Source organism: Hevea brasiliensis, chromosome 13 (genome assembly GCF_030052815.1).
Source record: "Hevea brasiliensis isolate MT/VB/25A 57/8 chromosome 13, ASM3005281v1, whole genome shotgun sequence".
Taxonomy (NCBI): domain Eukaryota; kingdom Viridiplantae; phylum Streptophyta; class Magnoliopsida; order Malpighiales; family Euphorbiaceae; genus Hevea; species Hevea brasiliensis.
The window spans coordinates 32042608-32065088 of NC_079505.1; the positions used below are offsets into that span (position 1 = coordinate 32042608).

At 36.9% G+C, this 22481-nt stretch overlaps 1 protein-coding gene across 3 annotated transcripts in view; it reads left to right on the forward strand.

Annotated features, from left to right (window-relative positions):
- Window positions 1-3519: 3519 nt before the first annotated feature.
- LOC110661201 (bifunctional dethiobiotin synthetase/7,8-diamino-pelargonic acid aminotransferase, mitochondrial) overlaps window positions 3520-22481 on the forward strand; it is a 74472-nt gene continuing 55510 nt past the window's right edge. For 2 of the 3 annotated variants that reach the window (XM_058131977.1, XM_021819772.2), the window contains exons 1-7: window positions 3520-4403; window positions 4781-4951; window positions 5172-5433; window positions 5721-5801; window positions 6574-6694; window positions 7022-7170; window positions 8470-8564. In XM_058131977.1, coding sequence (XP_057987960.1) covers window positions 3520-4403; window positions 4781-4951; window positions 5172-5433; window positions 5721-5801; window positions 6574-6694; window positions 7022-7170; window positions 8470-8564 — 1763 coding nt within the window. The remainder of the gene's footprint in view (window positions 4404-4780; window positions 4952-5171; window positions 5434-5720; window positions 5802-6573; window positions 6695-7021; window positions 7171-8469; window positions 8565-22481) is intronic. The other variant, XM_021819771.2, reaches the window with a different exon arrangement.

A 22481-nucleotide genomic window follows, 5' to 3' on the forward strand; every position in this document is an offset into this window, starting at 1 on the left:
CCCTAAGTTCCTTTAGGATCTAGGTTCTAGCCAAAATATCAAAGTTATAGTTTTAGGTCTTATGATGATTTTGGCTTTTGAATCACTGCATTTGCAGTTTTGTAGGCTGAGTTATGACATTTTTGCCTCAACTGGTTGGGTATCCTATAATTTAGGATTTCCAGGTCAAGTTTGGTCCAGGCATATTTAATGGACTAAATTTGCTTAGCAATTTGGTTGAGTTAGGGTCAAAACTAGATCTCCTAGTCCTCATGCAAAATGTTCTCCTATGTCTCAGAATTTCATAGGTTCAAGAATCAGGTCATTTGGAGTTTCCTAGAGTGAGTTATGCTCATTTTACTAAACACTATTCATATGCTCATTCTATCTAAGTCCAGAATGCTACATCCAAATTCAAGCCAATTTTAGGGCAAGCTATGGTCAGTTTCTGCGTAGGCTTCCTTCATAATATTTCTAGCATTATGTCTAAGGTTTAATCTTCAATTAGCTTCACACCAATTGGAGCTATATAGCTCTACTTATGGCCACATAAATACACTGGACTCAGGGGTCCAAAATCCCTGCACAAAAGTCACACTTTCAATTGCTCAATTCAATCCAACAACCAACTTCAAAACTCAACCAATTCTCATAAATGGTCAATATTTGACCTCAACAACATCAATTGAGCATCATATCATTAAACCCCCAAATTGCCCTTCAAAACCGTAACTACATAATCTCAATTCCATGCAACCACGTGCAATTCAACTCATAATTCATATATACTCATCCAACAACACTAGTAGACAAGTTAAATCAAAACAAATCATAAAAATCCCATCTCCCCTAAGGCTGGCTAAAATATAGTTTCTTCCTTTCATGCATCAATTTCAGTCTTTTCCATGTAAATTACTCATAATTAACATTGATTTCAAAAATAAAAAAGGAAAGAGGGGTGGAGTTAGCACTAACCTTACTTGACTAAATCTCTAAGCTTGTCAACTTCAAGTTCTTCCAAACTTTTTGCTTCTAATCATTCTACCAAGAAGAAATATCAAGATTTAGTGTTGGGAAGTATGGGAATTATGGTGAGAAGGTCATGAAATTAGAGTTTTGCAAGATGAAAATGGAGGAAGAGCCATGGAAGGGAGGTTCGGCCACTTTGGTAGGAAGAAGAAGATAAAGACTTTTTGGGTATTTAATTGTTTTGTCTCTTATTTATAGGTGTGTCTAATTATAATTAGTTAAAATAATTAATTAGAATTAATTAATATAATTATAATTATATCAATTCTTTTAATTCCCTTTATGTTCCAATTTATTTTTCCATAAACACTTTAAATTTTTAATGCATTTTCAATATTTTAATGTCACTCATTTTTATGGACATTTAGGTTAAAAGTCAACTTTAAGTGTCAAATAACAAAAATGCCCCTCATCGGGTTATAATCAATCTTTTTCGATAATGACCATTTAGTCCATAACCCGATGGTTACTTTAATTTTTATATTACTTATTTCAATTTATTTTCATTTCATTTTGAGTCCTCAAACTGACTTGAATAGTAGTATTCATAGATTGAAAATAGTACTGTTCAGAGTTTAGAAGTTCAGGACGTTACAAATGATAATAAAATGACGGATAATTAAAATATTAGTCTGAAGTGTAATGATATAATTCTAACCAAGTTAATGTCCTTTAGAATTCAATGAACTTTTCCTAACATTATAGGAAATTAGAAATTGATAGAAATATAAATAAGTTTCGAGAATTAAAACCAATAAATTTTGAATAAAAATAATAAAATTAGAGCAAATCAAAAAAAGAATTTGAGAGTAAAATATGAGAAGAAAAATTTCTAGTGATTTTTTTTTTGCTTGGAGGTGTATCCCAAATGCCATAAGATATCAATTATTTATAAGTAAGGAATAATAAGCCATTTAAATCAAAATTTTAATTTTATTATTAGTCAACGTCAGCCAAAGAATTTGACTATTTAAAACAACATATACAGCAAATTATCAATTCAATGACCATAATTCAAACCAAATAAAAAGAAAATATAGAAAAAGAACTATTATTCCATTGTAGTAAAAAATTAAAAGGTAGTTCTCAATTTTTTTTTTGAAAAATATTGCATTGATTATATAGAGTGAGTAGCTTGTTGTTTTGGTGAATTCTAACAATATATATTTCTTTTATAAGGTTATTATAATTAATAATTAAAATTATTTTGTGAGAAAAGTCTCATGATATAATATAATAAATATAATGTATAAATACAAAATTTTAAATATTAGTTATAATTTAATATCAAATATAATAAATATTTAGTCAATTTTAAAATAGAAACTATCAATTGTTATTTACTTTATATTATAGATACATAGAGTATTACAATTAATAAATAAATTCCATTTGAGATTATAATAGGAAATTTAAATTAATTAAAAATTAATATTTTAACAAATATTTATTTTAATGTGATTGAAAAATATTTAGAAAATAGTTCATTACTTTAAAATTAAACTAAATAATTAATTACATTAAATTTAAATTTTTAATAAATAATTTCAATAATATAGAATAGAAATTAATATGAGCTTAATGCTTATATTTGTAAAAATAAAACTAAAAAATACTTTTATAATATTAATATATCGTGCTATATATAACGTAATCTAAATTAGTAAAATTTGAATGAATAAAAAACTTTTATTTTAACGAAATTAAAGTGTAATAATGACATTATATTTAGTATTGAAATTTTAAATAATAAAGTAATAAATTAATATTCTTAAATGATATAAAAGTTATATATTTTTAATTTTATTTTATTATATATCTCATATATATCAATACATAATTATTAGAATAAAAAAATTATATTTAATTTAATATTATATGTTAATAATATAACATATAACTTTTATAAAAATATGATTGAATAAAAAATTTTAAATTGATAAATATTTTCGTTTATGTAATCAATTAAAATAATATTAAATTAATACTTTAACTTAAATAATTAAATATAATATTTATAATATAATAATATATATAATATATAAAAATTAATAAAAAATTATATAAAAAAAATTAAATCATGAGTTTTTATAATGCGTATATTAATGCGATGCACATTTTGCAAAAAATAATAATTATATAAATGTGGATAAAAATCATGTTTACATAGGTTTTTTTTTTAAAGGGAAAATGTTAATTTTTATACATTATGTTAGTTATGAATATGTTGTTTTATATAATTAACGGGATATAATTTTTAGATGTAATTTATATTATTTACATAATAAATTTACTGGTGGTGTCAGACAAGGGAATTTGGTTCGCGTTGGTGGATGGGTTTAAGCCCCGTTGGATTGCAGCCCCCAACCGTTGTGTTTTCATCCTGACCGCTCCTCGTAGGATGGTCCCCTACGCAAAACGTGGGTAGGTTTACCTAAACGGGCCTAGCACACTAATCGCGTGTTTGTGCAGTGACGTGTTCTCCGTTTAACTACCTACCCAACCAGAAAAATGCAGCCTCCTCTCCACCTTTCCCCCCTTTACAAATTTCGTGCGCACTTTAACCGTTACATCGCTTTCTCTCTCTTCACTCCCTTGTTACTAGCTCTAGGGTTTCTGCTCCTCACAATGCTCCCTCCTCTACTCTCAACCCTCCTCCGCCATCGCCGGCACTCTCTCCGCCGCTTCGTCCTCCACCTTCATTATCAACCTTGCAAACTCTTTTCTACCACCTCTTCATCACCACTGCATTTTCCACTCTCCCATCCAACCTACATGATTTGGGGCTCCAACACTTCCCTTGGCAAAACTTTGGTTTCCACTGGCCTCGCCTCTTCCTTCCTTTTCTCTCCGCCTCCGCAATCCTCTAGCGGAAGCAGAAGGCGTAAATTTGTTTACCTCAAACCCGTTCAAACGGGTTTTCCTTCCGACTCTGATTCCCATTTTGTCTTTGCGAAACTTTCCTCTATCGCTTCCCGCTGCAATCTTCCTTTCTCTCTCGTTGCCTCCAATTCCGTTCTCAAATCCTCTGTTTCTGCAGCCAAATCCGTCCTTAGCGTTGGCGGACATTTCGAGACCAATGAATTCCAATTTGGAATGTACGATTTGAACTCTCGTGAGACGAATACGGTTTTAAGGGATGGGGAAGCGGTTTCGGAATTAGTTTCCAAGACGTTGTATGCATGGAGGGAGGCCGTTTCGCCTCAGTTGGCGGCACAGAGGGAGAATGGAGTTGCGCAGGATTCCGCGGTGGTGGAGATGTTGCAGCAGTGTTTGATAAATGAATTGGAAGTTGAGGGTGAAAATGAGAAAATGAATATTTTCTGTGTGGTTGAGACTGCAGGAGGGGTTGCCAGTCCCGGTCCGTCAGGAACCTTACAGTGTGATCTGTACCGGTAAGTGATCATCTTTTCTTTCTCTTTTACTTATTTTTGTTGCCTTTTCTTTTCTCTGTCCTTAATGTGAATTTCACTTCAATAAACTTGAAATGGTAGTACTGGAAAATTTATGAAAGTCATGGAAATAAATGAGGTGTGGAGAGTAGTACCAGATGCTGGGAATGAATTTTGAGCTTCCAGCTTACACGTTGTCAGTCAAATTATGAAGATTTGTTTCATGGTGGTTCCCGTTCTTTCTCGAGGGACATGAATAATCTGATTACTTGTCCATTTGAACTTTGTAGACTTTCTTTTGCATTTGTAAAAGTACATATGGAGCAAGAACTATACTACTACTCTTCTTTTATTAATTTCTTTCTTAAACGTGTCTACAGGCCTTTCCGCTTCCCTGGTGTTCTTGTGGGAGATGGGCGGCTGGGTGGTATTTCGGGAACCATTTCAGCTTATGAAAGTTTAAAGCTTCGAGGTTATGATATTGTTGCTGTTGTTTTTGAAGATCATGGCTTTGTTAATGAAGTGCCATTACTTTCATATTTGCGAAATAGGTTGTTTTGATAATATCTCTTCTCTTGATGTAGATCATTTTGAAGCAATAATTTCCTTATGTGTTCTTGTTATGCATTTAATCTCTCCATAACCACCTTCCCTCCCCCCAAAAAAATTCTGCCTCTTTGTTATTTGTTACTTCTCTTGTAATTAAAGGATACCACTGTTTTCTTTATAATTTATGTCTTATTGTTTGCTTTCTCTTTAACATTTAACTAGGGTGCCTGTCATTTTACTTCCACCGATCCCACAAGATATGTCAAATGACCTGGTGGAATGGTTTTGTGATTCTGAGGAAATATTTGATTCTCTAAAGCAAATAATGATATCAGCATTTTCAGAAAGAATGCAGAGATTGAATGACATGCCAAAGAAGGCAAGAGATGTATTCTGGTGGCCTTTTACTCAGCACAGGCTTGTACCAGAAGAAACTGTTACAGTTATTGATTCAAGGTGTGGGGAGAACTTTGCAGTCTACAAGGTTAACATTGTAACTTGCAGCAAATGCATCATCACAAACATACATATTTTGAACTTTTATTTGTGATATTCTACACCCCCTCCCCCCTTCTCTTCCTTCTCTTTTCACTTGCTGATCCATAAAAGAAAACATTTTGTACTGTGCTATCTTATGATTAAGTCCTTGGTTTTTAGGTTTAATTACAAATCATTGACGGTTCTTAGTTCTTTCTGTCTCTTTTACACTGTTGATGTAAAGCAGCTGTTTCTCTAACATCCAAGCTGATTTTGTTTTGTTTTTGATTACAGGCCCAAAATAATGAGTTCATGACTGAACAATTTGATGCATGTGCTAGTTGGTGGACCCAAGGACCCGATGCTACTCTACAGGTCCTCTTTATGACATTTGAACATTTCTCAATGCTCTTTAACTCTATTTAATATATGGTCAATTGACAACTAGGCTTAGATACTATTTTACAATCTTTATTGCTGTTCTTTATTTTCTATTTTTATTATCTATTTAATCTCTTTTTCTAGCTTTTTATTTATGTTGTCTCTTTTCATTGAATTGTCTTAATTTTGTTGATACTGGTGTCTATATGACATCGTGAGTGAGATGAACCTAAAATTCTGTATGCTAAATATTAAAATCACTCATAGAGTATAATTTATGCATTTGAAAATTATTATTTGTTATTAAAAGTTAACTATGCATATTAAAAATTTCTAGGACTTCCCAAACCATATCGATGAACAAAAAAAAGGTTGTATTATTCAAGGAAACATCATATTATAATAAGAAAATTTGACAAATATTGGCATTGCATGAATTAAATCTACATAGTAGGTATCCTTGATGGCTGAAGAAATTTCATACCCTTGGTCTTGGGAGCTTATTTGATACACCTGATGCACTAGAAAATATTGTGCCCTCTCCTGCATTTAAGCGCAATCCACTTTTCACATTTTTTCAAATGGACCCATGCATTTGACCCAGTGCACTCAATAATTTCACCTTGATCTTTGGCATAATCCCTTCTTCCCCCCTCCCCAATCATTTTTGGTTGAATCTTCATGCTTAGCATGCATTCGTTTGATCTACACTACACTAATCACATTTGAAGTTCTTTAATGTGGTTATTTGTTTAGGTGGCTTCAGATTGAGCTTGCAAGAGATATGGGCTATGCTGCTGGAAGATTTGGTCATGTAATGTTTCCTGAGAATGTTTATGAGCCGGCCTTAAAATGTGCAGAGCTTTTGCTTGAGGGTGTGGGCAAAGGTAAGTAATTATTTGGCCAACCATTGTGTTTGATATTTTCTCACACTTGTCTAGTTGATGAAATTACTAGAATTTTTCCCTTCTCAATAATTCTGTTTAATTAACAACATCCTCAAAGGCAAAAAGTTTTGGTTATTAGTTGGCGAAGTCATACTTTTTATGCTTCCTTGTTTTGCTTGCTCTGATAAATGTGATAAGGCATTTAGCATTCTTACATAAACTATAACTTCTAAATAATGTTACAGTTACATTATGGACTGCATCCTGTTATCTATTACTGATTTATGTTAGATGCCAATAGTTAAGATAGACTTACTTCTTTGGCAGGCTGGGCTTCTAGGACATACTTTTCAGATAATGGATCAACAGCAATTGAAATTGCCCTGAAAATGGCATTTCGCAAATTTTCTCTAGATAATGGAATCCTTCTTGGTTATGCTAAGAATGACACAACTGAAAGATGCATTGAACTAAAGGTTTGCCTCAATAATCTTTTTTATTTTTTTATTTTTTTATCTTTGACCATGTACTTTTATGTTGTCTGCTAAGTAATGTTAGAAATTTTGATTTCATAAAGAAACAGTTTTGAGGTAAGTAAATTCATGGCCAAAAAAGGATGTTTCATCTTTTCTTTCAGATTGGTAGTCAGCAGTAGGGTGAGGACCGTTTTCGTTAAACTTTAAACAATGGTATTAGTGGGAGCATAGTTTGCAGTCGCAAACCCCAACTATTTTGAAGGTATTCTTCATCATGTTTCTCATTATACTAGTTTAAAGAGAGAAGCCAGAGGCTGGCTACAATTGCCATCAATAGCAGGATAGATAGTTAAATATGTTATCAGAATTGGAAATGAGCTGATAGTTTTTTATTTATTTTTTGGGTCACTAGTGCATACTTTTATAATATCCTAGCTTTCAACTCAACTCAACTCAACTAAGCCTTTATCCCAAAAATTTGGGGTCGGCTATATGGATTCACTTTTTCCACTCTGAACGATTTTGGGTTAAATCCTCAGAAATGTGTAATGCTTCTAAGTCATGTTGTACTACTCTCCTCCAAGTTAATTTAGGTCTACCCCTTTTTTTCTTTCTATCCTCTAACCTAATGTGCTCTACTTGTCTAACTGGAGCCTCCGTATGTCTACGCTTCACATGACCAAACCAAATATCCTAGCTTTCATTTGGTGTAATTCTTTTGTAGGACCTTGTTTATTTATTTTTTAAGATTCCAGTGTTTACATCATTCTGCATGACAAAATATAATATCCTAGCATTTTTATTTGTTTTACATTTTCAATATCTGTTTCTTATCCCTCTTCTCTCTTTTTTTTCCCTTTAAATAAAATTAAAATGCTTGATGCAAGTTAGAAACCCTTAATATAGGATTTAGCTGGGAAGTGCAGTTAGCTTTTGTAGAGTGTAGACAGTGAGCAAAGCCTGGGCTGTACCCAATTTTACGTTTTCAATATCTGTTTCTTGTCTCTCTTCTCTCTGTTTTTTCCCCTTTAAATATAATTAAAATGCTTGATGCAAAGTAAGAAACCCTTAATACAGAATGTAGCTTGGAAGTGCAGTTAGCTTTTGTAGAATGTAGCTAGTGAACAAAGCCTGGGCTATACCCAATCTAGGTTGGTCAAGTTGCTTGAGTGTTTCTTGCATGTTTTATGTGCATTTTTTATTTATTATAATTAAAGGCCCAAAATTTCGTATACTTTCCATGTTTGGACTGAGGTTTTCTTCCATCATATTGATGGTAACCTCATGGTTTAATTGTAGGTACTAGCTCTTAAAGGTTCTTATCATGGTGATACTTTGGGAGCAATGGAAGCACAAGCACCATCATCTTATACAGGCTTCCTTCAGCAACCATGGTATGGGTTTCTTTATTTATTTTTACCTAGAAGCATATTTCAGAGTTATTTTAAAACTATAATTTGAAAGTGTCAACTTCTAGAGCTAGATGTCACTAACTAGTGCTTTTATGCATAATGTCTCCTACCTTATGTTGAAATTAAATTCATTCAGGTTTGAAAAATTTTGGGGTGATAAGCAATAGAAGACTTGTATTAAAAACCAGGGTTAGCTATGCTACATGCAATGCAGTGAATGCTATTCATGAATTCTATAGCATTTTATTTCTAGTCACATTGTTGTCAGACTATTATACCTTTTAGAACTTGTGTTTGGTAGGATGATTCTCCTAGTTAATTTCTTCTTTCATTTCCTAGAAAATGGTGCCATAAGACAAAACAAGTGGCTTGTTTAGTTCGGAATATGTTTGGTAAGTATACTTAAGCACATGTTATGTTATTTGTATTAGTTGAGCGAATCTCGAGCAACTTATTAGTTGTGGAGCTTCACATAATTACATCTTCTGTTTGACATGGGTAAGCTTGTTAAGCTCCACTAGAAAGTGGCTCAGTTAATATTACTTGGAACACTACTGTGATTCCTCAGGGACAGACAAAGACACACTAAGAGGAAGTTTGTCTCAAGGATAAACAAAGACACACCAAGAGGAAGTTTGTCTCAACCATTTCCAAAATAAGAAACCAAACCCGAGCAGCGTCAACCCTTCAGTGAAGGCCAAGAAGAACTAAAAGCCAGTAAAGGGAACAGTCAAAAACAAGACCTAAATTCCAAAATGAAAGAACAACCTTAAAAATGCAATGAAACTTAACAAACTAGGCTAAAATTTATTAAGAGTAGGATTAAGTTCTAAGAAGAACTAAGATTGCAAGAATATTTGCAAACAAATCTGTTCAAAATGAATGAGAAATCTCCTTTTAAAGAAGACAGTCTAGTGAGTATGGTAATGACTAATGTATTTTCTCATGTTTAGATATTACACTTTTTTAAAAGCAAAAATGAAAAATAAGGTCAAACATAAATAATAGTATGGATACAATTAGATATAATCAGATTGAAAAGGCCTTAATTGACATAATTCAGCCTTGAAAAGTGTATAAAACAGGTGTCATATTGGGTTGCTGGTGTATTCCAAAAATGGATTTGATGCTTTTTCCTTATTTGCCATGTAGATGGACAAACTCTTTTTCAGCAATTGGGCAGCAATGGGACAACTTTGGGGCCGATTAAAACACACATTTAAAGCATGTGGAGTGTGAAATGGTGTATGAATGGGCAGCCTAGACTTTGATCCCAAGTTGTTGAACCGATTCCTCTTTCCATGGTGCACCAATGGTTCGGCTAGCACACGAACCACCATGAAATTGGTGTTTTTGAGTGTTCTCTCTTCTAAACCGAATTCTTCCATCATTTTGAGCTTATTAATGTGTTTGGGCATCATGCCTTGAAGCTTCTTTGCCACGGACCTTGTAATTGAACCTTGGTGTGGCAATGGTGCAACCGGCTCCTCATCATCCTCTCTCTCTTCGAAAGAATTCATCCTTGAATTGTCGTCATCTGCACAGAAAGGAGAAAGGTCAGTAACATTAAAAGTGGCACTCACATTATATTCACCTGGAAGATCAATTCGGTATGCATTGTTATTGATTCTCTTAAGCATTTTAAAGGGTCCATCACTCCTTAGTTGAAGCTTGGATTTCCTTTTAATAGGAAATCTTTCTTTCCTAAGGTGCACCCAAACAAGGTCTCTGGGTTGGAAGACCACATGTTTTCGCCCTTTGTTGAATATGGCTTTTCTCTTCTCATTCACTCTTTCAAGTCTTTGCCGTGCTTGCTCATGAATCTTCACCAATTCCGCTTTCTTTTTCCATCTAGACTAGCAAGCTCATTAGTAGGCAAAGGCATCAAGTCCAAAGGAGTTAGTGGGTTAAAGCCATAAACAATCTCAAAAGGAAAAAAGCCGGTAGAAGAATGCACAACCATATTGTATGCAAACTCCATGGATGGTATGCAATCTTTCCAAGATTTCAAATTTTATTTAATCATGGCAATCAAAAGTGCTCCTACTATTCTATTGACAGCTTCAGCTTCCCCATCAGATTGGGGATGACAAGTAGTAGAGAAAAGCAATTTTGTACCTAACTTACCCCACAAAATCTTCTAAAAAGAACTCAAAAACTTCACATCCCTATCATTAACAATCGTTCTAGAAACACCATGCAATCTAACAACTTCTTTGAAAAATAGATTTGCAACATGCATAGCATCATTAGATTTGTGACATGGCATGAAATGTGCCATTTTTGAGAAACGGTTAACAACAACAAAAACAGAATCATACCCTTTCTTGGACCTAGGTAAATCTAAAATGAAGTCCATGGATATATCTACCTAAGGTTCACTGGGCACATTCAAAGGCATATACAATCCTCGGGGCAAAACTTTAGACTTAGCCTTCTTACAAGTTATGCATCTAGAATATATTTTTTCTATATCTCTCCTCATGTGTGGCCAAAAGAAATGTTCTTTCAAGATATCTAAAGTCTTAGCTACCTCAAAATGACCCATTAAATCACCTTTATGTGATTCTCTAACAAGCAATTCTCTCATGGAGCAATTCAGCACGCACAACTTGTTTTCTCTAAACAAGAAATCGTCATGCCTATAAAACTTATCAAATGCAACATGCTCACATGATTCATATATCTTGGCAAAATTAGCATCTTCCACATACAATTCTTTCATATATTCAAAACCCAACAACTTAGCATCAAGTATGGAAAGAAGAGTATACCTCCTAGAAAGAGCATCGGCCACCACATTATCTCTTTCTTGCTTGTATTGAATCACATATGGAAATGATTCAATAATTTCGCTCCACCTAGCATGTCTCTTGCTGAGTTTGTTTTGGCTCTTCAAGTACTTTAATGATTCATAATCACTATGAATAACAAACTCGTTCGGCCATAGGTTGTGTTGCCATGTCCCCAAAGGCTTCACCTATGCATACATCTCTTTGTCGTAAGTGGAGTAGTTCAAAGTAGTTCCACTCAACTTTTCACTGAAGTAGGCTATGGGACATCTTTCCTGTATCAAAATAGCACCAATACCTATCCCAAAGGCATCACATTCAATTTCTAAAGTTTTAGAGAAATCGGGCAAGGCAAGTAAAGGAGCAGAACACAATTTTTCTTTAAGCAAGTTAAATGCATGCTCTTGTTCCCTTTTCCACTTAAAACCTACATTCTTCTTCACTACCTCATTCAATGGTGCAGCAATGATACTAAAGTCTCTCACAAACTGCCTATTGAAGCTAGCCAATCCATGGAAACTCCGAACCTCACTCACGGATTTTGGAGTAGGCCACTCTCTAATGGCTTTCACCTTATCCTCATCTACTTCAATACCCTTGCCACTAACCACAAATCCTAGAAAGATCACCTTATCCATGCAAAATGTGCATTTCCTTAAGATTGGCATACAATTGTTCCTTTCTAAGCACATCAAAAACAAACCTCAAATGAATCAAATGCTCATCTAAATTTTTGCTATATATAAGGATATCATCAAAATATACAACAACAAATTTACTAAGAAAAGGACGTAAGAAATGATTTATCAACCTCATAAATGTACTAGGTGCATTTGATAAGCTAAAAGGCATGACTAACCATTATATAATCCATATTGAGTCTTATCTTGTTTTTCATTCATCACCTAATTTCATGCATATTTGATGGTAACCACTTTTCAAATCAATCTTGGAAAATATGCATGCACCGTGTAATTTATCAAGCATGTCGTCAAGTCTAGATATGGGATGTTTATACTTTACATTGATTCTGTTGACAGCCCTACAATCCACACACATCGCAGAGTCCTATCCTTCTTTGGCACCAAAAGCATTGGAACGGCACATGCACTCATGCTCTCTCTCACGTAGCTCTTTGCAAAAAGCTCTTCAACTTGCTTTTGTAGCTCCTTTGATTCTTCAGGATTAGTCCTATAGGCTGATCGGTTTGGGGTCGTTGCTCCAAGCGCAAAATCAATTTGATGTTCAATGCCTCTAATGGGAGGCAGCCCCCTGAAGAGCTCCCTAGGAAGCTCTTCAGGGAAAACATCCTTAAATTCTTGCAACAAAGACATAGCATAATTAGGCACGGGAGGGTTAATGTCAGAGAGAAGTAATGTAAGCTCCCTTACACACTAGCATGAGAATTGGTCTACTAGAGAAATAGGCATGCCTCACATCTTTTTCTCTTACTAGCAAACTGATTTTCTTCTCTCCACTCTTCTCACAACTCTCCTTTTAACCCGAGCCCTTTCTTTTTGCTTGCACTCCTTTTCAGTTTTCTCTCCTCTCCTTTTCCCTCACATTCTTCCTTCTTTCTTTTTCTTCTCTTTCTTCTCTCTCTCTCTCTCTCTCTCTTTTTGCTTGGCCTCTCTTTGAATATTCTCATCCATAGACTGTTTGATCCTCATTTGGTCTTCAAAAGCTTATATTGGTGTTAAAGGTGCAAGTGTCACCTTTCGGCCTTCATGCACAAAGGAATATTTATTCTTGAAACCATAATGTACCACCTTCCTATCATATTGCCTTGGCCTTCCAAGCAAAATATGACTCGCATGCATAGGTACAATATCACAAAGTACCTCATCCTTATGAGTACCTCATCCTTGTAAGTACCTCATCTTTGTATTTGTCAATAGAGAAAGAAATTAGAACTTGCCAATTGTTATGTTCACGAATCAGGGATCGAGTCACGGGATGATGAACTAAGAAGTCTTCTCCAAAACTTTTAGCCTTCCCTTTGTTGCGATTTCTCCCTCTTGATGGACCTATGATGACAGAAAAGAAAAACAGGACTCGTCGGAGAGAGCCCAAGACCTCAAGACTCGTTAAGAGAGAGTCTCAAACCTCACAGAACAATTGAGATAATTTTTTTTTGCTTCCTTTATTTCATAATACTCAGCCTGTTATATAGGCTTTACATGGCATAAAGAAATTCCATAAATAAGTTTCTGTTAAATAGGAAATAAAATCATCCTAATATAAAGGAAATTACTAATATCAAGGAAATTAGTTACTAAAGCTAATCCCCTAATTTATGCATAAAAAAATAACAACTAAAATAAAGATACTGGATCCCAAGAATTCTGCTGCAATCAAATTTCCTTGGTGCTGCTGGTTCCATGCCCACGTCTGCAGTAGTGCTGTCCCACAAAGGCGTGCACAACATCACTCCCCCCCTGAGAAGGGAGCTTGTCCTCAAGCTCGAAGTTTGGCTAAGCATGGCGGAATTGGTCAAGGTCTTCCCAAGTTGCTTCTGAAGTTGGTAAATGTGCCCATTGCACTAGTATCTCCCAAGTGCCTCTGTTTAATCTGGTGCGAAGGACAGAAGCTGGAGTGGGTACCACCCGGCCTTCGACAACAGGAGGAAGGAGCAGAACCTGAACTGGAGGTTCACCTTTAAATGGTTTGAGGAGAGAAACATGGAAGACATCATGAATCCGGCTTGAAGGAGGAAGCTCTAACTGATATGCAACTTTACTGATGCATCGTAAAATCTTGTAAGGACCATAAAACTTGGGTGAGAGCTTATGATAAGAGGTGTTGGTAAGGGAAAGACGTCTATAGGGAAGAAGACGTAACCAAACCAAATCACCAGCTGCAAACTGAACATCACGATGACCCTTATCATAATATGTTTTCATGCGTTGCTGAGCCTGCTGAAGACGTTGACGAATGTCTGCAAGAACAGAATCTCGATCTAATAGGGCTTTGTCCACTGCATCTATGCGAGAAGAGCCCGAATCATAAGTCAACAATTTTGGTGGTTCTCGCCCATACACCACTTGGAAAGGAGTAGTGTGTAAAGCTGAATGAAAGGAAGTGTTGTAACAGTATTCAGCCCAAGGAAGACAAACCAACCAGTAATCCACCCAACTGGTTGGTTTGTCACCCACAAAACATCGGAGATACATTTCTATAGTGCGATTAACAACCTCTGTTTGCCCATCCGTTTGAGGATGATGGGCAGAAGAGAAATTCAGCTTGGTTCCACTCAATCGAAACAATTTGCCCCAAAAATTACTGGTAAACACAGCATTACGGTCGCTAATAATGGACTCAGGTAATCCATGTAAGCGAAAAACATGTGAGAAGAAAGCATGGGCTATGGTTACAGAATTATAGGGATGCGAAAGTGGTATGAAATGGGCAAATTTAGAAAAGCGATCAACTATAACAAACAAAACAGACTTGCCTTTCGCCTTGGGTAAACCCTCCACAAAATCCATCGATATATTTGACCATATCTGAGATGGAAGGGCTAAGGGCTGTAACAACCCAGCCGGATGCAAATTGGATGACTTCTGTTGTTGACAAATTGTGCAAGATTCAACAAAGTCTTGGATAGCAGATTTCATGCCACGCCAATAAAATTCACTACGAATGCGATGCAGCGTTTTCTGGATGCTTTCATGAGTACTATTTATGTATTTCTGCAATGATAGTAGAAATTAATGGAGAAGTTGATGGAAGGAAAACCTGCTGATTGTAATGAATGAGACCATTGGATACCGACCATTCTGAACCGAGCTCGCCATCTTCAACTTGGCGCCGTAACTGACTAAGAGAGTCGATGGTGTTAATCTCAGCTCGGATAGCTTCCAACAATGACATTATTGGTTGTGAAATAGTCATTAAAGTGCATTGTTCTTCATTTCGTTGAGATAGTGCATTAGCCACGATATTTTGTTGCCCAGCTTTATACTCGACTCGAAAATCAAAACCAAGTAATTTGCTGAGCCAGTGCTGCTGTGGCAAGGTAGTAAGTCGTTGCTCAAGCAAATATTTCAAACTATAATGATCAGTTCGGATAAGAAACTGCCTTCCCCACAAATAAGGGTGCCAATGAACCACCGCTTTGGCCAAACCAATTAATTCTCGCTCATATGCAGCTAGTTTATGGTGTCGGTCAGCCAATTTGCGACTGAAAAAAGCAATGGGGTGGCTGCTCTGTTGAAGAACTGCATCGATTCCTACACCCGAGGCATCACATTCGACTATAAACTCATAATCAAAATTAGGGAGTTGAAGAACAGGGGCTTGCGACAATGCAGTTTTAAGTGCATCAAAGGAAGTGGCAGCCTCAGCAGTCCAGTGAAAGCTATTCTTTTTTAACAAACTCGTCAATGGGTTAGTGAGCTGTCCATAATTACAAATAAATTTTCGGTAATATCTTGCTAGCCCAAGAAACCCTCGCAGTGCCTTAATAGAAGTAGGTGGTGGCCAGTCCAGGATGGCTGAAATCTTGGAAGTGTTAATTGCAACACCAGCGACACTAATGACATGACCAAGATAAGCTACTTGCTCTTCACCAAAGGAACATTTGGATCTTTTAAGGGATAATTGGTGAGAGCGAAGTAACTGAAACACTATACGGACATGTTGCAAATGGTCTTCTCACGTTTTGCTGTAAATCAAAATATCATCAAAGAAAATCAGAACGAACTTGCGTAAGTAAGGCTGAAATACCTCATTCATTAATGTCTGGAAGGTGGATGGAGCATTGGTGAGGCCGAACGGCATAACCAGAAATTTGAAGTGCCCATGATGAGTGCGAAAGGCTGTTTTCTCTACATCTTCAGCCGCCATATGAACCTGGAAATATCCCGATTTCAAATCTAATTTTGTGAAGTACCGAGCACCATGGAGTTCATCCAATAACTCATCCACTATTGGAATCGGAAACTTATCTTTAATTGTTTTAGTATTAAGCTCCCGGTAGTCGACACAGAAACGCCATGTGCCCTCCCGTTTAACAAGCAAAACTAGTGATGAGTAAGGGGAATGACTAAGGCGGATGATTCCTTGGCTAAGCATTTCCTCACACTGCTTCTCAATTTCTTCTTTCTGAAAATGAGGATATCTGTAAGGCCGGACTACCACAGGTGCTAAACCAGGAAATAAGAATATACGGTGGTCACATGAACGAATGGGAGGCAGCCCCTTGGGTTCTTGAAACAAATCAGCAAATTGTTCAAGAATTCCCTCCAATCCTTCTGCTTGCTGTTCATTCAGAAGTTGTAGTCTTGGTTTATGTTCAGGTTGGAGCTCCTGCAAGGTGACCTGTCTATTTCCCAATTCGAAACACATAGTGAGAGTTGAAAAATTCCACCAGATAGGGCCCAATGTCATCAGCCATCGTACACCTAAAACCACATCAAATCCATCTAGTGGGATAACATATAATTTGATAGGGAAGTGTTCACCTGATACTTGAATAGTCTCTTTGCACGTGCTTATATTAGGAATCTTTTCTCCATTTGCCACTGCCACTTGTAAAGCACTTTGAGAATCCAGGGTTGCTCCCAATTTTTGTGCCGCAATTTTGCTGATGAAGTTATGGGTGCTACCTGAATCGATTAATACTGTGACTAAACAACCTCTGATGTTGGCTATTAATTGCATAGTCCGAGAATGTTGGAGGCCGGTGATGGCATGCAGGGAGATGGCTGGTTCTGCAACTGCAACATTCTCACTTCCCTCTGTCTGGGTTATAGCTCCCTCTTCCAATTCAAGCCAAAACAACTTTTTGCATTGATGGCCGAATGTGTATGGCTCATCACAATTATAACAAAGTCCCTTTGCCCTCCGATCAGCCATTTCGGTTCTGGATAGCCTTTTGACGAAGGGTGTGGTTACACTTTCCCTCCTAGAAGCTGGTGCGTTATTCCCTCCTGAACCTTTTGGTTTTGTTACAGATTGAGTAGGTGCAGTAATTTTGGAATTATTCTAGAAGTTGCGTCGGCTGTTGTTCACATTTGCTAGTTGCTGCTTCTTCTTAAAGGCCCTCGCCAAGTTCATTGCAGTCCCCAAATTGGGCGGATTTTGCATCTCCACATCCAAACGAATCGCCTCAGATAATCCTGCAGTAAAAAAATTGACCTGTTGATCTATATGAACTGAATCAGCACGAGCTAGCAAGCTCTGAAACTGTTTCTAGTATTCCTCCACTGTCCCTGTTTGCTTCAAGTTGATCAGTTCCCCGAGAGGATTACCTCTCAGTAATGGCCCGAACCTTAGATTGCAGTATTCTTTAAAAGAATGCCAAACTAGGTCTGCTTCCTCCTGTTCCAACTTGTAAAACCATAATTGTGCCTCCCCAGTCATATGAAAAGCTGCGAGACTGACCTTCTCGGTTTATGGCTTCTTCTGATTAAGAAAAAATTGCTCACAACGATGAAGCCAGATGAGGGGATCATAAGAACCATCATATGTTGGAAATTCTAACTTGGCATATCTCGGTACCATGCCTCTAGTCTGTCGCAGCTCTAGTCTTTCTTCTGGCCCTGTAGCAGTATTCAGACGTGAAGAGCTTCCACTGATTCCAGTGTCCGTTCCCCTTCCATTGGTCCTGCCCATGACAGATATGAATTCTCTCAGTTGCCGAGTTAGATCTTGAACCTGCGCCTCCACCTGGGCAACTCTTGCTGCATTCTGTTCTGACGTCTCACGGATAAGAGCTCGCAGTTCATTGGAATCCCCCATGTCAGGCTCTGATACCAATTTGTTATGTTCACGAATCAGGGATCGAGTCATGAGATGATGAACTACGATGTCCTCTCCAAAACTTGTAGCCTTCCCTTTGTTGCGATTTCTCCCTCTTGATGGACCTATGATGACAGAAAAGAAAAACAGGACTCGTCGGAGAGAGCCCAAGACCTCAAGACTCGTTAAGAGAGAGTCTCAAACCTCACAGAACAATTGAGATAATTTTTTTTTGCTTCCTTTATTTCATAATACTCGGCCTGTTATATAGGCTTTACATGGTATAAAGAAATTCCATAAATAAGTTTCTATTAAATAGGAAAAAAAATCATCCTAATATAAAGGAAATTACTAATATCAAGGAAATTAGTTACTAAAGCTAATCCCCTAATTTATGCATAGAAAAATAACAACTGAAATAAAGATGCTAGATCCCAAGAATTCTGCTGCAATCAAATTTCCTTGGTGCTGCTGGTTCCATGCCCACGTCTGCAGTAGTGCTGTCCCACAAAGGCGTCCACAACACCAATTCACTTTGATTTTACCACGCTCATGCAGCCATTAAAGTTTGTATGGCCTAGGATGCGGTGTAGTAGGCAATCCGAGCTTTTCCACAACCAAGGTGCTTGTCACATTCACACAACTCCCACTATCTATAATCACACTACATGCTTTCTCATTCACCAAGCACCCAGTGTGAAAGATGTTTTCTCTTTGGAGTTCATTACCTTTGTCCTCTTTCACTTGTGCATTCAAAGCATGCCTCACCATAAGCACATTACCGCCCATGGCATGCTCTACATCACTATCCTCCTCCAAGTGTGGTATACTCTCACTCACATCATCATCATCTACTTCATCATCTTCGAGCGCAATGTCCCCATTCGGCCTCATTATCATGATCCTTTTGTTAGGGCATTGTAATGCATAATAGCCATTTACTAAATACCTAAAGCGCTTGATGTCTCTAGTTCTCCCAATAGAAGTTTAGGCCCCTTACCTTGTCAATAACTTGTGGCTTTTCACTCACCTTAATCTCCACTTTCTTTTTCTTAGAAACCATCTTTTCATCTTTGGTAACTCCCTTACTCCAATTCGGCTTCCATGGAGAAGTGGTTGCCGCATTCATCCCCACTCCAAACTTCATTGCTTTCTTCTTCTTTAGTTGTTTCTCAATCTTTATAGCCATGTTTAGCATGTCATCCAACTCAACACAGTGTTGCAATTGCATTATGTTAGCAATATCCACATTCAATCCCTTCAAGAACTGAGCCATAGCGGCTTCCCTATCCTCCTCAATATTGGCTCTCAACATAGCCATTTCCATTTCTTAAAAGTACTCTTCCACACTCCTATTTCCTTGCACCAACCCATGCAATCTTTGATGCTTCTCTATAGTAGTGTTGAGGTACAAATCTGTCCCTCATCACTTGTTTCATTTCCTCCCAAGTTTTTACTCCCCTCATGCTATTTCTTCTCCTCTTGGCTATTAGTTGATCCCACCAAGCAATGACATAATCTGTGAATTCCACAACAGCTAACTTCACCTTCTTATCCTCACTATAATTATGGCAATCAAACACCAGCTCTACTCTTCTCTCTCGGTCCAAGTAAGCATCCAGATTCGCCTTTCCTTGAAATGGAGGAATTTTCATTTTGATTCCATTGACATTGTTATCTATCCTAGCTCTCCCTCTTGTGTCCATCATATTTCTTCTAACTCCTCTAACTCCTCTACCTCTTCTACCTCGCATACCTCTCAGCTTATATGTATCATCATAGGCATAGGATTGCTGCTCATCATCAACATCTTGGTCTTCCTCATAATCATCACCCAAATCATCCATAGGGGGTTTAGGTGTTGCCCTTAGGCCCCTATTAGATCCAGCCATAGTTGGCCTATGACTTCCATTCCTATTCACCCTTCCAACTCCTCCATTCCCACTACTCTGTTCAAGCCTCTCAATTCTGTCCGCCAGTGAGGCTAAAGTCATTGAAATCCTTTCTAAATGTTGACCCAAAGCTTATTGGTAGAAAGGATTCTCAACCCCTCTTTCACTCCTCTCACTTTTTACTTCTTGAGAGATTTAATACCTGCAAAAAATGTTAGTATAAAACATAATTCTTCTCACTAATTTTCTTACTTGACACTTAATTTTAATACCACTAAAAGCCTTTCACTCAATTAATGGCTTTTGCCCTCTTAATGTGCTCACCACTTTAGCTTCTTTCCACTCAATTCTTGCCCTCAAAGTTTTTGTTAGAACTAGGTTAACTCTTCACAAAGGCAACAAGTTTAATCAAGTTTTAAAACGTGTTCAAGCACAAACTAGAGCAAAAATGAATATTAATAAAGGTGTATGCTACTCTAGAGACCAAAAATTGAAAGACACCAAATAAGAGGCAAGTATATGCAAATGAAGGAAATCTGTAAAATTGTGTTAAAGGCAACCAAATTGTCTATTTTAATAAGAAAAAACGGGTCTAGAAGTTTCACAAATCAGTTTGGAGTTTCGGACTCCAAATTAGCCAAATAGATGCAATATCGGGTTTGTTATGGAAGGTCAATCACTATATTATTTCTCTGTATATTATGTATTCTGTATTCCTATTTAGGATTTCTTATTTAGGATTTCTTCCTAATTAGTAGAACACAATTATAGGAATCAATTGTATATAGATACCCATGTACAGATTAATTGAAATTAAAGAGAATCATTTCTTTCTACATTGTATCAGACCAGGTCATCTATCTAGGGTGACTATTTGTTCTCACCACCCAGCTCAGGAAAGACCTTGGCCGCCGACCGGCCGTTTCGAGTTCGATCAACATCGTCGGCGTCGCCTCAACCCCCTCATTCCACCACTGTGTGCTGTTGCCTGATCCTGTACACTATTAAAGGACTTTTGAGGTTTGGCTCTCAGATCCTATTTCGGTATTTGCTTGAGTTGTGATTTTAGATTATTTTGCTGCTATAAGCACTTTGGATTAGCGTTTCGGTTAGTTTTCTTTGTCTCAACAAATGGCAGACAATAAGAATGTTATTTCTGATGTGATTCCGGAGATGACTAAGATCACGGAACACAAACTTAATGGTTCGAATTATCTGGAGTGGAGTAAGATTGTTAGGATCTATTTGCGTAGCATTGATAAGGATGATCACCTTACTAAAGATCCACCTACGGATGATACACGACAAACTTGGCTAAGGGAGGATGCTCGGTTGTTTTTGCAGCTTCGGAACTCGATTCACAGTGAGGTAATTAGTTTAATTAATCACTGTGAATTTGTTAAAGAATTGATGGATTACTTAGATTTTCTGTATTCTGGTAAAGGGAATATCTCCCGTATTTATGATGTTTATAAGGCATTCTACCATGCTGAGAAAGAGGATAAGTCTCTCACGGCTTATTTTATGGATTTTAAATGGGTATATGAGGAACTTAATGTATTGTTGCCTTTTAGTCTTGATGTAAAAATTCAGCAAGCCCAACGGGAGCAACTGGCTGTTATGAGTTTTCTTGCAGGCCTTCCTTTAGAGTATGAGACTGCTAAATCTCAGATTTTCTCCAGTTCTGAGATTTCCCTCTTTGCATGAAACGTTCACACGGGTCCTTCGTATAGAGAGTACTCAATCTTCAGAGCCTGCCAGTAGTGCTCTTATTATCCGTAATCCAAATGGACAATATGGTAATAGAAGAGGAAGTAGAGGAGGAATTACAGGCAACAGAAGTCATCAGCATAATGGAGAGGCTAGTTCTAATCAGGACTCAAGAGGAGTCATTTGTTATTATTGCCATGAGCCTGGCCATACAAAATATAATTGTCCGCAACTTCAAAGGAAAAATCAGCGATCACAGATGGCAAATATGGCAGTAGAGGATTCTACAGTATCTTCATCTGAAAAAACTATTTTGGTATCTGCAGAGGATTTTGTACAGTTTTTCCAGTATTAGGCATCTCTAAAGTCTACCAATTCCCCTGTCACTGTGATCGCTGAGTCAGGTAAATCCACTATATGCCTTATGTCTTCCTCATCAAAGTGGGTTATTGATTCTGGTGCGACAGATCACATGACAGGTAATTCTAGTCTTCTATCTGCTTTTCAGTCTAATCTCACTTCCTCTACTGTTACTTTAGCTGATGGTTCTACTTCTTGTGTCATGGGTTCTAGAACTGTGAACCCGACTTCGTCAATTTCTTTGTCATCTGTTTCGTGTCTACCAAGATTCTCTTTTAATCTATTTTCTGTTAGTAAACTTACTCGTACCTTGAATTGTTTTGTTTCCTTTTTTCCTGACCAGTGTTTGTTTGAGGATCTTACGACGAAGCAGATTATTGGTAGAGGACGTGAGTCAGGTG